General features: G+C 29.9%; 1 protein-coding gene across 1 annotated transcript; it reads left to right on the top strand.

The window, feature by feature from the left end:
* Positions 1–221: 221 nt before the first annotated feature.
* On the top strand, positions 222–16,307 carry LOC111039603 (molybdenum cofactor sulfurase 3). Its single transcript, XM_022323178.1, has 13 exons — positions 222–330; positions 2,273–2,429; positions 6,181–6,308; positions 7,168–7,474; positions 8,295–8,546; positions 8,788–9,064; positions 12,008–12,129; positions 12,227–12,409; positions 14,068–14,300; positions 14,395–14,598; positions 15,621–15,730; positions 15,852–15,968; positions 16,068–16,307. The coding sequence occupies exons 1-13, from the start codon at positions 273–275 to the stop codon at positions 16,263–16,265; spliced, it is 2,346 nt and encodes a 781-aa protein (XP_022178870.1). The 5' UTR covers positions 222–272; the 3' UTR covers positions 16,266–16,307.
* Positions 16,308–18,219: the final 1,912 nt, after the last annotated feature.

The raw sequence follows: 18,219 nt of genomic DNA, 5'->3' as shown, positions 1-18,219 counted from the left end.
TATGAGACGTGAGGTTTTAATATTATTAGTAACTTAACGTTTATTTCTTCTTTTGTTTTGATTGAGATAGGTGCCTAATTTGTATTCTTGTATTTATTTACATTTATTGATAACGGTAATTAATGTGATTCATTTCACTGGGTATTATACTATTATCCATCCGGATAATCAAAAAAAAAAACAAATAAAGATAAACAATTTAAATACATGATATCAACATTGGTTTAAAAAATTAATTTAATACACTTTTTTAATACTTTTTAACTGAAATAATGTTTCCAAAAGTCGAAGAGTCAGAGCTAATAAAGAACGAGTTTAGCAGATTGAAAGGTAAGTAATTTTAATGAAACAAACATTACTTTTATAATTATTAGCATAATATACTTTGCCAAGCTTACATTTTTGTTTACTTATCATTAAGTAATTTTTTATATTATATATTCCCAAAGTTCAAAAAAATACGGATTTAATTAAAGTTTATATTTACAAAAAAATAACGAGTGTTGCTTTTTTGCATTGGTTAATGAAGTCTTAACTTTTAACTTTTTCATCAGAAAGTTGTTCGTAACAATATTTATAGTGATTAAACACAACGTTCGCAGAATACTAATATCTAACTATAACTTATTTTCTCTTCAAAATTAAATATTTAAATTCGCTTGAAAATAATATGTATACATTACAATAATTTGACTACATAGATTATATAGGAGTACTGATTGATCAAAATTGAATCTACAATTGCTGGTCGACATAGAACAATTCTTATTTAAATACAATAATTCCTTTATTTTACCCAACAATAAACATTCAGTGATATAACATTATTTTCATTAAAAAACATTTTGATATAATATACGTCATCCAATATAAAATATATAAATATATCAATTACAAGATCCATTAAAAGAGTTTCAGTTATATTATATCCAATCACAATTCGTTTGAGACAATTATTGTAAATTAGTTCATATCAATGATGAGGAGTAATACAACTTGACCTTGGAGTATTACAAGAAATACCGGGTGATTTCTTCAATGTAAGACGGTAGGTAATTATTTAAAAACCACTTTTGAAAGTATTTTTTTTTTTTTCATAATTTTAAGTCGTTAAAAACACATTTTTCTAAAAATAATATATATTTTACCATTTGTCATAGAGCCTATAATAATAATATATACTCGTAACAATAACTATGGTTATAATTTTTTTAATTTTTAACTATTTTTAATAAAAACAGTTACCTATTGTAAATTCCTCATTCTAAAGCAGAATATTTTTTGGAGTAACTAGGTATTTCAATATATAAAATCGAGTTTTTTACGAGTGAAAATATAACGAAAAAAAAAATTAAATCACAAATAGTGTTAATAGTGTGGACTTAATATTATATGAGATAAATATCTACAAAAACGTTTGTGTTTTCTGGTACAAAAAGTGTCTCAAGCTAAAGAATCCCGCTTGATTACATGCATACATACCTTCTACCCAACATAAAATATCCTCTTGATTCATTTATGTTATTGCACCATTAATGTTCCAAACCTATACATAGCAGAAATAACAATTAATCAATAAATGATTCTACCTATTACGCACTGTGTGTTTGTGTGTGTGTCCTCTTATTTCCGATTGATGTTCCAAAATACTATCTATAATAATACATTATAATGTTATACGTCCTACCTGTCCCCAAAAAATTGAGAAATGAAGTAGAAAACACCCACAGTTGCGCCACCTGTCCGGTTTTTATAACAAATTTAAAAATAAAAGTTTACGGAACAATTCACTTAACCAAGATGTTAAAAGTCTGTATAATGTGCGTTAATTGAGCATTATTTTGTTAATATTTTCCCGGGTTAGAGTTTCCTTCAAGTCTTCAACCGATTTGCTCATAAAGTCATCTCCGTTTATTACACACCGGAATGAGTTTCATTATATTTGCTCATATTTTCTCAGGCGTAGTCGGGTTGTTACTTATTACTAGTAAGTGAGTAGTAGCCCAACCGGTACGTTTTAATATAAATTAAATCAATATACCATTATAGTCACACTCAAATGCCGTATACGCTGGACATTTTAATTATTATACACAAATTAGATATTATTTATTCTTCGATCCTGAGAAACACAAATTACGTTAGTCATATACTCCGTTCGACGATATAATAACAACGTTGTTAGGATTTCGTGAATACTCAACCAAAACACTATATTTTGTGCCAAGCTTTTTTGTCTTATACCTACTACCAGTGCGATGTTGTTTTCAAGGAATATGTTATCTGGACCACGCGGGTTCAACGCTGTACGCTGACAGTCAAATAAACAACGTGATGAAAGATCTGAAAACGCACTTGTACGGAAATCCTCATTCAACCGGTGATCCGTCGGCCACTTGTGAAAAACTCATAAATGTTATTCGATTTAAGTACGTAGATTATTATAGTGTATGCGGTTTTGCTTTTACATCAAAAATAGTACAATGTTCCGTCCGTCGAAATAAAACGTAAACTGAAAACTGAAAACTTAAACAGCCGAGGACTCTTGTTCAATACCTGCAGCCGCGTGTCTTGGTATTCGCATAAGACGAATTACCTTACATTATAGCGAGCACCGCAAGTACAAAAACTGTTTTATACATTTGTCATTTATGCGATGGGTAGCTATCACGTAGTGGGTAGGTAGGTGGGCGGGTGGCTGGTATAAAATATACGAACGTCGTAAAACGATGTATATAGAACATGATAATAACATAATGCACTATTATACTATTATGGTTATTAGAAAACGAAGCTCATAACTTACTAATTTTACGCGTTGTACAATAAGTAATAATACTCTTCAAGACTTTAACAACATTTTCATACTTCTCAGCGGTACCTATATTAGTTAATAAATTTCTTTTAGAATAATCTGATGTCAACGTTTAAACGACAAAGGGGATATTGTTCGGTAACGATGTCATTTATTATTACACCAGAATTACAAGTCATCAGTTGTACGAATTTCGGTCGGCGACATAAACAACTTGTGGAGATGACGAAATAGTGTACGGCGAGTACTAGAGACTAGTGATGGGAATAATCGAGAGAAAATAATCGAGTAACTCGATTATTAGGAAAAATAATCGAATGATAACAGTAATTACTAATTATTAATTACTATTTATTAGTAGTTACTAGTTACTAATAAAATACTAGTAATTCGAGTATTATTTTATTCTACTCATCAGTTAATGCTTAGAAACCATATTAATATCTCTAATATTGTAATATCTTAAAAAAGAAAAAATGCTGTTAAAATCTTAAATCCTGTAACCATACCATAACTGTAACTAATGGCCATGTAACTGCCGAGTTTTTTTTCTTGATCAATAAAAAAAAAAAAAAAATAAGTGTAATAATGAATTCGTATTAACCATGTTTTTAATTTTGTATTAATAAGTTGAATATTGGTTGATTTTTAATCAATAATGTTTAATGTTTTGATTATTTTAATCGAATGAATATCTCGACCATGTCGAAATAATATTTCGATTATTTTAATCGAGTGAATATCTCGATTATCGAAATCATTCGATTATTCCCATCACTACTAGAGACAAATGATACGGCGGGACAAAGCTGTTGGAGTATAATATTAAAGTTTGCATTTCGTAAAATTCATTTTTCGACAACGAAGCGGAATACGCTTTACTTACACATGGCTGTGCACACTTTCTTAAAAAGCTTTTACTTAATTCGTTTCATATAATTATTTTAAATCCCTATGAACGTAATCGGGGTGTATTAAAGTCGTGTACTGATATACGTAATATTCTATACAATTGGTATTAAATGTCACGTTTTCTTTAGTTATTGTTGTGAATCATGATAACAATACACAAATATTATATTATTATTATGTCCTATATTTTTAGTGGGTCATGTATAGAAAATATTTTACGTTTAAAAGCTTACACATTTTTTATTGTTATAATCGGTTACTATTTTATGTAATAAAAAAGTTTAATAAATATATATATTACAAAATATAATAGTTAAAATAATTGTACAGACATGACATCACTAGGTAATAATACTATCTTCATGTCAAAGTTTCCAAATGTTAAGGATAATTTTATATTACTTATAATATCAATAATTATGAATGTCATAAAAATTATTTTTATTTTAAGCACTTACCTGATTGTTACCGTGAAAAATTCTGTACCCAATTGAATAAATAAGCAACATTCTCCTATTTCTATTTGGTATATTAATAATTTGTCTTCATAACTTTTCAATGCGATTAATAAGTACTTTTGTTTAATACCGTTAAGTTGTATATTCACTAAAATTAAATCGTTCTGAATACGCCAATATATATTTAAACATTTAAATTGAGAGTGTATATTTTAATTATAAAAGTGCCTATATATTTCAGTATTTCATAATTAATGTTTTCATCAATTTTCTGAATAAATCCAAGTTTTTAATTACATTTCATGTACAGAGCTGTTAATAATTTAGGCGTTCAGCCATCTGAAAATGTCATTTCAGTAAAACATAATATACAGTGATACAAATTTAACAAATAATGATTTGGTTTTAATTATAACTGCATAATTAGTTGTGAATTGTGATACTTAAAATAATACTTGTTTGTTCTTGTTTATTTTATTTTTAAAATATAAAATCGACTTCTACTTAATATAATATAATTTCTTATTGATATTAAGTAGTAGGAAATGAAATGTAATTTATAGTTAAGCCTAGATAACACATTTTCAGTTCAAATCAGGGGAGTATATTTTTATTTTTTATTATTCTACCGAGCATAGGGACAATATGAATGTCATTTAACGCATGTCAGAGACAAAATTAATATCATTTAAGTCCAAATTTAAATGTATACACTGTAATGTACGATTTACATAAATTCAACTGTACTTGGTGATTGTTGTAAAGAGTTAAGACCGTTGGCCACGCTAAAGTGTATGCGGTATGCGTTGAGTTTCTTTCAACATCATTTGAACTAATTAAATTTAAACACCATAATAGTTTACTAATTAGCTACAGACGAGCTAAGTCTATTTAATATAAAATTCACCGTTTACATTGTAATACTCTTTTATTGTTATTGTTTAAGTTGTAACTTTTTAGAACATCATACATTTTCTATTTGATATTCTAAAGCTAAATATTTTTCTGAAAATCGCAATGCAAGAGTGAGTATATAAAAATCAAATTTTTAACGATTATTTAATTAGTTATTTAAAGTTTTGATGATCGGAGAAGATAGTAAAATGTACCCTGAAAAATGTTGTTTTACTACTCAGCTCATCAAAAAAATAAATAGCTAGGTACTAATGATTTATAAAGCTATAACAAATTAACCACCTAGTCGTTAAAAATCCGATTAATAATGATAAATGATTCAATTAAAGTTGATTAAATGTGCATTGTCTCATCTATACGTGTTCATTTCAATTTTTTCAAAACTTTCAATCATATACGTGTTTATTTTATGTGTATAGGTACCAGTTGATAGTACTTTTTTTCGTATGCACGTAACTATTGTCTGAATTTATAATTGATGTAACTATTGTTTAAATTTATAAGTGTAAATGTGTGTTGTTATCAATAAACGTTGTGAGCAGAGAAGCTGAACATGTGGCCATATTTCCACCACTGTTTACGATACTAAAAAAGAGTGGGTAACTATAATATAGAATATCTCTAGTATCAGTAGTATATTTTTGGAGAGTATGCCCAGATCTACATTTTAAAATGTTGTATACAAAAATAATGGAGTAGGTGTAGTTGGGTATTGTTTTGTTTGAAATACTACAGTAACAATAAAATGGATTTCAAGCTTATCAATAATTATGAACTGTTTGGATACTGTAGGGGTGGGCAGGGACTACTTCACAAATTCAGATTGATCGCAATGATATATTTTCTGTCAGTGACAGACTATGACTGTGTCAGCTCATTTCAATAATAGATAATATTCGTTGCCATTGAAGTTACGACCATATAATATAATATAATATAATACAATATAAATCGTACCTACTATAAACTATATAATATTGGTATACCATAACAATTATACTACCATAGTTTCATATTATTATAATCGTTCAACAGTGCGTTAATAACGGCATGATTGTTTTCTGTCTCTTCCCCGGCCAGGGTCCTCCAACACTTCAACACGAGACCAGAAAAGTACAGCGTGGTATTCACGTCGGGTGCCACCGGAGCGTTGAAGACAGTGGCCGAATGTTTCGCGTGGGACAACGAAGACGATGACCGACTAGTGGGTGAGCTCCACGACCTCTCTTGTATTAAATAATGACGATAATCGACCAATAAAAACTCAGATATTATACAATAATAATGTGATTGGGTAAAGCTCGTACTTGTGTCATTATCTAAAAACTGTTTACTAGTCTTACGCAGTAGAAAAATCCAAAATGTACAAGACTCAAAAGAATTATTTTTTTAATATTTATTCGATTGGATTTACATGCATATTTTATAATAAATTATACAGTGAGTTTTTTTGATAAAATATATAGGTTCGTTTTGTTAATTAATAACATTATACTACGAGATTGGAAGAAAAAATGTATTGTTGGTCAATTCTTCGTGATCAATATCAAATCATAAACTCGAATTCAATTTTCCAAGCTTTTAGTCGACAAAAATTACACTGATCGCAAAATTATTTACTAAAATAAATAGTTTATTCCATAAAAGTAGATAGGTAGGAAGGTCAGGTATACCATAATACATTTTTGATATTATATTATACGCATATTATTTATTGGTAACTTTTAAAAAAGCACATTATCTTAAAATGTTTGTTACGTAATTCCTTATTATTGAGCCCCGCGTAAGATCGTTATGTAAACCTTCGGTTGTCCAAGTTACTATCGCAGTTAATTAGCGGCAATCAAACTCATTTCCTATGCTAGTGGTAATTAATTTCTATAAAAAATTATAATTTTCTGATATCAGTCGGTGGGACCATTAGCATTGTCAAAATGGTAAGGTATGAATATCTATCAATTATATTATTATACGAACAACATTTACTTGTTTTCGTTAACAAAACTCTTCTACTGAATGTTTAAAACGTTTGTGTTCCGATGTCTGAGTATCATTCTCTCAACTCAGATTCAGTTTACCGTTCGAGGGGCAGCACCTTCGCGTACACAGAAGACAATCACACTTCAGTGTTGGGCATGCGAGAGTTGGCCCCAATGGCACATCTGCTGTGTCTAACTCGAAACGAAGCTCACGAGGCTCTGGACAAGATGCCTTCGTCTGCAGAAAAAGATATTTCGGTTGTGGGTTCCAGAAATTCGCTGTTCGCTTTCCCAGCTCAATCCAACTTTGCTGGCACGAAATATCCTCTTGAATGGATCGAAACGTGCCAAAAAGGTGCTCTTGACCAGTATACTGGCAATCACGTCAAGTCCAGGTAACCAAAATCAATCAAAATACCCATAAAATAATGATAATATGTATCTTATATTTTATTACTGGTGGATTTAAGTCGACACAGCAAATATAAATTTTTTTCAATAATTGTAACGATCTACTCAAGGAATAAATTATACATGATGTGGAACAACGTTAAGCATAATTTGGCTTAAAAAAATATTATTTTACTCTTCGCTTAATACATTTTTATTTATCAAAAACAACTATAGTCTATGTAACTATACATGATTTATTATAAAATTAAATAATCACTTAAACACCCATAGTTCAATAAATTATACAATAATATACATATTATTGATATTACGAGTATACACTCTTAACATAATTCATGTGATGAAGCATAATTTATATTATTTTTTGATTTTTGATTTTACCAAATTTCACAATATAATTCAGTGAAAAGTAAAATCATTTTAAATAATGAGGTTTGACAGATTGTACTTTATAAATACAATACCAAGTCGAAAACCTTAATGAAATTATATTTTACAATACACAATCCGTATGTAATATTTGAATTCGGGATTTTAATTATTTGTACTAGAGTTAACTGTAAAAATAATTTAAGACTTCAAATTATAGCCTACACTCTAGAAATCTATACCATCTAAAATATAGATCGTTCACTACCAATTTGTTTTTATGATCTGATCATCTGTATATAATATAATATAGACTTCTGTTTTGACACAAACTTAGTATATTACATATTATAATTATTTATAACTTGTCTTGTATTACCTACATTAATATCGATATAATTGCTTAAGATATAATGTTATAACCTCTGTTAGATGGTTCACTGTTCTGGACGCCTCCTCTTACGTGCCCACTAACCACCTGGACTTGGACAAATATTCACCGGACTTTGTCACTATTTCGTTTTACAAAATGTTTGGTTATCCAACCGGTCTGGGAGCGCTGTTGGTCCGTAATAAAACAGCCATGTCGGTACTCCGTCAAAAAAAATATTTTGGTGGCGGCACTGTTGAAGTGGTGCTTGCACACAATCGCCATCATGTGTTGAAAACAAATTTCCATGAAAAGTAAGACCCTATTATGTATTAAAACTATATAGTTTAAAAGCAACGAGTATATTACACTTATTTATTTCATATAAAAGTTTAAAACATTTTTTTCAATTATTATTATACGTACATCCCATTCATCCTCAAACTTTCTTTTTTTGTTTTTTCAATACCTAATAATTAAACGCTGCACTTAAAGGCACGCTTTGGAATGTACCCACACATATATACGCTCTGAGTGAGTACACATCTGCTGCAGGTTCGAAGACGGCACGGTGGACTTCTTGTCAGTGATCGCGGTTGGCCACGGACTCGACACTTTGCGATCGCTGGCCGGTCCGATGCGAATGGTGGCCGGGCGGACGTTCAGACTGGCCGCGTACCTGTACGACCGGATGTCTGGGGCGCGGCACGGAAATGGATTTCCTGTGTTCCGGACGTACGCGGACACGGTGTACCAGTGCGAAAGCACGCAGGGTGGTATCGTTAACTTCAACGTGCTAAGGGCCAACGGCGAATACGTCGGCTACAACGAGGTCAGTTAAAAAACCGTGTGAAGTTTCTGGCGACTTTGCAGCTGTCTATCTGATTGTTTTAGTTTTTTCATTACGCTGAAAATAATCGTGGAAATAAATATCCCCACTATTCGTTAGAATAATGGGATAAATGTTATAGTTAAATATTTAATAATGATTAGGTATTAATTCGGTGACCATATTATTATCATATTAATGGTAGGTTCGTGTCATATTATGATGACGAAAATTTTGTTTTCATCTATATATGTAGTCCATAATAAGCGTACCGGTGGAGTGTAAGTTTTTTTAACTGCAGGGGGGATATGAATTTTTGACTGTTCTCAGCCCTCGTCATATTAGAGCAGTAAAAATACTTTCATCGTTTTATCATATATTTTAAATGACATAAATAATCCAAAGAGGCAATATGACACCCTCGCCGTGAGAACTCCAATGAGGCATATTTCTACACGATAAAACTTAAAACTATATGAGTTTTTAATATTATTTCTAATACTACATTTCACTATCTATCAGATATTTTTGTTTTAAACATTATAATAATTATTATGTGACTAATATAGTTTATCAACTGTGGTTATTATTAAAGTCTCATGTATTTTAATAATTTAAAGAATGTTGCAAAAGCCATTCTCGAATTTCAAAGACTGTATTTATATTATTGTGAAAATTGTCATACAAAACTGTGGGAATTACAAAATAAAAATTATTTTATAAAGTTTGTAATATATTCAAAGATATTCAATGACAACAATTCGATAGTAATATTTTTTTTATCGAGAGTTTTTTGAGAATGTCAGCGGTCACTTCATTAATGCAGTTGTGATCTGGACAGCCAAGGAGGTCACAAATAAAAATATACAGGGTGTCCCTTGAGGATATACCTGGAGGAAGACTCGCCGACCGGGTAAAAATCGGTTTCTTGCCGTTTTACGCATACACTAAAAAAGTGATTAAAATCATGAAATCAATGAAAATAAAATATTGGAAGGTCAAAATTTTTAGAAAAACAAACTCTGAAAAATAGATTAAAATCTTAAATTGTTTCAAAAATAAAAAAAATTTTTTTATTTTTTTATCAAAAAATTTAATTTAATTTAAAATATATATTATATATGTGTTGTCCTTCTCTGTGAGTCTAATAAAAAAACAGATTTATGATATATTTATTATCTCGGAAGAATCGCAATAGGTAAATCCTCAAAAGACACTCTGTATTTTATAAGCATATATTTTTTAACTTAATACGATTGGTAATATTTTATAATTTACCGCAGCTCTGTATACTTAAATTTTACAGTATTAATACAAGTAGGTATTTTAAATCCGGGAAAAACGTTTGTTGCACACTGTAGGTAGAGGTACCTACCTATTAAAATGTAAAACGATAACACATCCTCCGCCAAGTAATACCAAACGCTAACAACGCAGTGATTCAACTGTAAATAAAAATATAATGTAAAGATAAAATTATTATTTTTACACTGTATATCAGTATAATGTATTTTTATTACTACGATTCGAATTTCCTTAAGCGTGTATTATTGTATATTTATATAGCAGGTGCCTATATTCAAATATTCAATAAACTATATTTTATTTTTTATTTAACAATATCGCAATTATAATTTAGTTAAATATAAAAAAATCATAGATCGAAATTATTTTAGTTCGATTCATTCTTAGTTCTAACCTGTAAAATTTAAATTAGTTGAATTATTACTGTGTAGTTAAAAACTATCACTCTGTATACGCAAATATTTTTCAATTGCTTCAATCCCACTTATTATTACCAGATAAGAATAATAACGCAGTTTCTATACAAAACGTGAGTAGTTTGAAATAGGTAGTAAACAATATTACACGTTCGATGCAAAAACACTACAAGCAAACTTCTATAAATTGCAGTATTGGTAAGTTATACAATGTTTCAATGTCTGAATTTGATAGCGTAGATTTTTATTGATTGTAAATTCATTTTTATTCTAACTATCGTAAACAAAACCATTAAAATTAAATAATTAGTATTAAATCTAATCGTATTTGTATAAGTAGGTACCTACCTACTTATACAATTTTTATACGTATTCTCTGAGTTTAAATATTTACATAATGTTATTTGTTTTTCATAAATCCATAAAACAGTTAAATATTTCTCAGTAACATCAAATAACGGGTCAGTTACAAACGTAAATGTTTTCTTTCATTAAAACGTCATTTCTACAACATCCAAATTACCTACATTAAGTCAATAAACCGCAAAATATACTGTAGTTTTACTAATTTAAAATTTAAAATTACCTAGTTATTTTATATTCATTCGAGTAGTGTGAGGACGTTCAATAATGATAAACCTAATACCTATTGTTTGTTTAATACATCTACAAAAACTACATACATAGTTAGTTCTAAATATTCACGGTTATAATAACTTAAATAAAATAACAATAATTGTTGATCAAAATGTATAATCATGTATGATTATGTAATTTAATATCGTATTTAAATAATATTTATTTTTTATATTTAATCCAAGATGTAGAATGTATTTACAATATTGGCAAATCTGAAACTCGATAAGAGGAATTGGGGTGGAGAAAATTAATTTTTCAAGACGACACTTAATACGGCGCCCACTCTTCAACCCATAAATTAATCAATTCTTTTTTTTCTTTAACAGCGCAGTTATACACATTATTACTGTTATTTGATGATTAATTATTTTCGTTTGAACCTATATTATTACTTATTAATAATACAATAAAAATACTTTAAAAATATACCAAGGCCCACCTATTCCTAAGGAAGGATGAAACGATCCTATAGGTATAACATTGTATGATACCTATTTACAATAATTGTGTTGTGTGTTTTGTTGTTATCATAAGACAGTATTATATATATAGTATCATACAGTATTCAAACCATTATCGTTTACAGGTAAAAAACGTAGCCAGTAGTCACGGTATAGTGCTCAGAGTAGGTTGTTTCTGCAACCCCGGGGCGTGTCAGAGGCATTTGGGTCATACAGACCAGGAATTGAGACGAAACCAAGAAGTGGTGTGAGTGTTCACAACCGATTCGATGCAATATTATTGCCACTTGATGGCTGTATTACATCATCACTAATATTATATTATAATTTCATTATTATTTCAGAGGCCACATTTGCGGAGATCACATTGATCTTATTGACGGACGGCCGACAGGATCAGTGCGGGTTTCATTTGGCTACCAGTCGAACGAATCGGACGCTGATACACTTTACAATACGCTTTTTGAACAATTTTGGCAGAAATATCCGGTCAGACCCATCGACCGGCAACAGAACACAGTCGACGAGTATTGGCCTATTATTAATTAATTGAAATCAGTTGGTGATCAGTAGATTTTTTTGGGTGGAGAGGGGGGGGGGATTCAAATTTTTTAAATTAATAGATTTTCTTTATTTTACTAAGGTTAATAAATTAAGAAAGTCAATTTAGAGGGGGGTGGCTTGAACACCCAAAACCACTGCCTGGGCATGCCACTGATTGTTTGAATACGACATATTTTGATATTCCGCAGAGTACCTACCTATAATCAGATGGTCCACCCGCGCTACCCCTAAATTCACAGAAATTGTTTTCTGATTATTGAATACATCTTTTGTATACAATAAATAGGGATTATGGAGTACCTAAACTTTTCCTAAATAATTGTTACAGTTTACAACTTTTGAAATCTTAAATCTTAAATCTTAAAGACGTGTCCTGATAGCTAGCCGCGTTCCTCTTCCTCAAAAACTAAAAACTGCAATACTTTTAAATAAACAATAGATAGGCGTCAAAATAAACGTTCTTCGTATTATCACTTATCAACAGAAGTTAAACATACCCAGTGCCCGATTGGCTAAAAATTTCAGCCCGGTAAATTCCAGATATGCTCTCTCAATATATTGTAAATATCCGTAAAAAACGTTTTTATTTTATGAATTATCTTATTTATAGTTTAATACCAGTATGCGTTCTTTTAGACCACCTAAATTACCAACTAGATTCATTTTCCTACCAAAAAAAATGAAGAAATAGGAAATCGAAGTATTTTTACTGTCACAAAAAGTGACAAACAGTCACAACAACTTTTTTCTGTTAAAACACACCACTATAAATTCAATCCGTTCATCGTTTATTCGAATATTATAACATTTTTGTCACATAAATAAGTTCATGTGTACTAAGTACTATACTTAGTACACAAAATAACATTCAAAATCGTAATATGAATATACAACAACTAAACAACGTAAATATGAAGTCAAATGTTTGTAATAATTTATAATCCAAGTACATCGGCCCAGATGTATAATATGAAGATCGAATAACCGGTATCCCGATGGGCCAATCCGTCACCGATGCGTACCTATGTATTATATAATATAACTAGGGCTGTGAATTTGATGCGCTAATAAAGAACCTTAAAAAACGTCAACAAATTCAATGTAAAATGCCAAAAATTATAGTATAATATTAATTTTAAATGGTTTTTAATTTAATTTAATTTTCATATTTATATTAATATTAGGTACAGGATATTATACATTAGTACATCACATGTATAAAAATGTGTTTATTAAGTAAAAAAAAAAAATAATAAAAATGTTAATTGAATTTGAATTTTCTATAATTAATGTTATTCGCCTGACACATTTTTTAAAAATTTTAGAAATAAATAACTTACAAATAATATGTAGTTATTTAGTGATTGCCTTATTTTATCGACGTATATACAGCCTATGTACTAAAAAACATTTGTTTTCAAACTTGTTTTCCGTCAATTGACGGAATTTGATTAAAAATACAAAAAAAAATGACCTAAACAATTCAAAATAAAAGTTGCATAAATGGATTCGTAGTTACATAATTTAAATTATGCACTAACAAAGCTACGTTTCATAATCACCAAAAAAAAATGAACTTTCCTACAAATTCACAGCCCTAATTATAACAATTCGATTGCAGGTACAATAAGATGGATTTGCAAGTGTCAAAGATTTTTGTTTATCCGATCAAGTCTTGCGGAGCATATGAAACGAAGGAATGGCTATTGGAACCATACGGTTTTCAATACGACAGAAGCTGGGCGGTGGTCAGTGAGACAGGAGTGTGTATAACGCAAATGGAAGAGCCAAAACTCTGTCTGGTGAAGCCTTATATCGATTTGCAAAGAGGAACCATGACTCTGGTATACGCAGGTAAGACATAGATATTGAAACAGCCGTAGTGCGTGTGAGCCTATAAGTACAAAATAATTTACTGATGCTTAAAATCTTTCCATTTCTATACCAGAAAACAAAGACGAAATTCCGATGGAAGTTCCACTGGATACGAAACTCGATGCGACCAAGAGAACGGGAAAAATCTGTTGGGGTGGATCTTTGGAAGGAATCGACTGTGGAGACGAAGTGGCCGAATGGCTCAGTTGGAACCTCGATCGGCCAGGGTTAAGACTTGTTTGGTGCACCGGCCGCAATGCGTCTCCAAAACAGTATGGTAATAACTAATACATCAACTCGATTTCCAAGTCGAACAAAATGAAAGCATTGAAAATTGACTTACCTAATCATTACACGGAAACGTGCTCGTTCCATTTCATTACATTTTAGTTAGGTTACATCTATATGGTACAGGGTGATTCACCATATATATTATAAGCATGTTCATCCCGCTTTGAACAACAGAAGTTTGTTTCACAAAAGTCTACTTCTTGAGAATAGTGAAAAAAAATTCAAGAAATTGAAAATAATGCTTCGAGTGAATTTGAATAAATTCATCTTTAAATTAAAAAATGGGGGTGAGCATGCTTGTTGACTCGCCCTATTATACAGTCAATATATTCTATTGTTTATAACAAACATACACAAACCTACGCCTATTACCGAATAATATAAAATAAATAATGAAAGTAAATTATTAAAGTGATCAGTCATTGGTGGCGATTAATTATTTTAGCCAAAACATCTTCCATTCTACTGATCGACCTAGTAATGTGATGATACTTTTAAAATTCGTTATTATTTCTACCTACTTAAAATCATTCGGTAAACTTTTCCCAATTTTTTAGGTTTTCAGTTTTTTTTTTTGGATTGAATATTGTAAAGTTTAGGAATTTTCAAATATTGATTATTTGGAATTAAAATCAAAAATCTTAATATGTGGACTGACTGATCTCAAATAGACATAATATAAACAATTTAAGTCCTTTCCTCATGTGTGAAACAAATTTAAAACGTAATTTATGGATATGGAAATTTTTAGTTATATTTTTTTTAACTAAAGGACCTAATATTAATTTTTTGAATTCATGGTATGGCACATTGACCCCGCACTCTAGATCCACTCCTGATTTATACAGACAATATTTATTTTAAAAACTCCAGCTTGAGGAGTATAGTTAAGCTATAAATCCTTTGAAGAAACATTAAACAATAGTAAAGAAATAATAATAATAATAATAATAGATAATCAGGCATTGGACTGATTACAACTATTAATTTTAATTTTATGGACCTTAGGAAAGTTAGATCCAAAGGTAGTGGGTGCTAACGAATGTCAATATCTATTGTCCACGCAACCAACGCTCAAGTGGTTACAGCAAGAAATGGCAAACTCGATAGCGGAAATAGTAAATATAAAAAATCCATTTTATTAATAATATTAAAAAATATATTCATATAATACTACCTAAAATATATTGTAAAATTTGTACTATTGCTAACGACCATAATAATACATCACATTATTAGGATGAAGATAGTCTGTTACTTCGATTCCGAGGTAATTTTTTGATTTCTGGCAACAATCTACCAGCCCACGCCGAATTAACTTGGGACCAGTTGGACATTGGAGGAGTCAAATTTCAAGTACGACAGACCATAATTATTATTATAATATCTATTATATATTTTGTGTATTTCTTTTTACTCGAATTGTGATATCATAATTGTCACATTTTTTCACAGGCCGCTTCGGCTTGCGAAAGGTGCAAAATGGTGAATATCGATCAGGATACATCGGAGAACATTTATAAGCCAATGTCCATATTGTCTCAACACAAGTGGCAAGGCAAAATTGTTTTCGGAATCTATATGAATCGCGAAGATACGGAAAAATGTAAAATACGAGTGGGCCAAAAATGCACTGTCATTAATAAAAAATGATTTGTCAAAGAATATACCTAAATATAATACAATATAATATTATCGTTTGAACTTAAAATTAACAAACTTACAACACGGCAATCTTGTAAATGCCACAGAATAAAATAATCAATCATAACCTAACCTTGCTATGCTCAAATGCATGGGCCCACACAAATTGCCTCCAAAATCTAGATACAGTGTGGCCTTTTTTTTCACTTCAATTTTACACCCAAACTGTAGGGGTAATTAAACTGCCTCCCATATGTCGACAGCATACCCAAATTATATTAAAGTGTAAATTTTTTATTATTATTTAGGTTTGTAAAATCAAAATAAAACCTTGATAAAGTAGTCGAGCAAATACAGGTTACCGTCACATTAAGTCGTGGTATTGGTGGTTAGGTGACAGGAATGGGCTGTCAGAAACTTCTGTTTTTATTATGTGACTCGTCAAACCATGAAAAATGTCAATCAAAAAGTACTGACCTAGAATCGGTGCAGGAGGCGCATGAACTTAATCCACGCTCGACCATCGCCCTTGTTTTTAGAGAATCCACATTTTCCTAGTTTTTTTTTATAAAAATTGATCACCCTATATTTTTTATCAGATTGCGATAAAAAATTGCACCCATTTTGTAAAAATATTTACAATCTTTTTTTATATTCGAAGGGTCGAAATGTCAAATAAATGGAAATGTAAATAGTTATTATAGGTAATATTATAAATAATAACACCTATTTTGAATAGGTACTATACTATCATATTACATATTATTATACACGCTACGCTAGTCTTAAATACCTAAATAATATTATAGTGACTATTGTATTATATTTAATTATAGATTTGTTCATAAATTTCTGTTTCATAGCTCAAACCCATTGGGCATCATAGGAAACAATATTAAATCTGTAAAATGGCTTCTAGTGTTTTGATTAAAAAAAATCATTAAATTATCTTCAGAACACCCTTAAGTAGTACAAAAAATCTCAAGAGTTTGAAAATATGGCCTTAAAGTATATTTAAAAATTTAAAAATCAGATTTTCGAATTACTGCATTATTGAAGAAAAAATTGGGTGAGCATACTTGGTGGATCACTCGGTATATAATATACAGTTTTTTCTATCATCTAGTGCACATGTGTAATGAACAATGTACCACCTTGATCAGCGCCCTCAAATGTGGACTCCGGAACTACAACCACATCCTGTCTATTATTAGTATAAGGTCTATGGTAAAACCTAAAAATTAAATTTGTTCATATATCAGCTTTTGGCTTTCAACCACAGATGTGTTAAAAGATGTACCGTAAAGGAGGGCTCGCCATCAGGACAAAAACCGGTTTTTTGTCGTTTTACCAATAAGCTTTAAACAAGAACACATTTTTTAACTTTCTTAACAAAAAATGTAATTAAATTAAAAAATTAAATATAGGTAGTAATTGTCTCTGTAAATCTAATAAAAGAACAGATTTAAGATACATTTATTGTCTCAGAAGATATTATCGCAATGAGTAAATCCTTGTCGAGAAATAATCCACGGAAAAAAGTCACATTAAAATAAATATACATATAAACAAATTAAATTAATATGTTATATTGTTATTTTTAATTTTGAACACAGTCGGTTATAATATTAAGTTATTCAAATATTTAATGTTTAATTTTTTATACACAGGTTTTGTTGTTATTTATTATAAGTTATGATAACAACACCACGTTTAAAGATATCTTTACAACATTGTACAACGTATTAAAACATTTTTCGTTGATATAGTGCAGTAATTAGTAATACCAAGTAATATATGATACACAAAAATAATAAACGATATACGTAACGTATGGTGCTACTGCAATGAAATTAAAATGTAAAAAACAAATGTCAATTTTAGAAGAATAAAATAAATCAAAAACAGATCAATAAAAACGTATTGTGTGTACTACTGCAGTTAAACATTCTGGTAATGTTGT

Source organism: Myzus persicae, unplaced genomic scaffold (genome assembly GCF_001856785.1).
Source record: "Myzus persicae strain clone G006 unplaced genomic scaffold, MPER_G0061.0, whole genome shotgun sequence".
In the NCBI taxonomy this organism is placed as follows: Eukaryota; Metazoa; Arthropoda; class Insecta; order Hemiptera; family Aphididae; genus Myzus; species Myzus persicae.
This window is presented reverse-complemented; position numbering and strand designations above follow the sequence as displayed.

Excerpts from the sequence above, each read along its gene's own strand:
- LOC111039603 (XM_022323178.1), top strand. The coding sequence starts at position 273 with ATGTTTCCAAAAGTCGAAGAGTCAGAGCTAATAAAGAACGAGTTTAGC. Across the intron at positions 7,475-8,294 it reads GGCAATCACGTCAAGTCCAG|ATGGTTCACTGTTCTGGACG; the intron begins GTAACCAAAATC and ends AACCTCTGTTAG. Across the intron at positions 12,130-12,226 it reads AGACGAAACCAAGAAGTGGT|AGGCCACATTTGCGGAGATC; the intron begins GTGAGTGTTCAC and ends TTATTATTTCAG.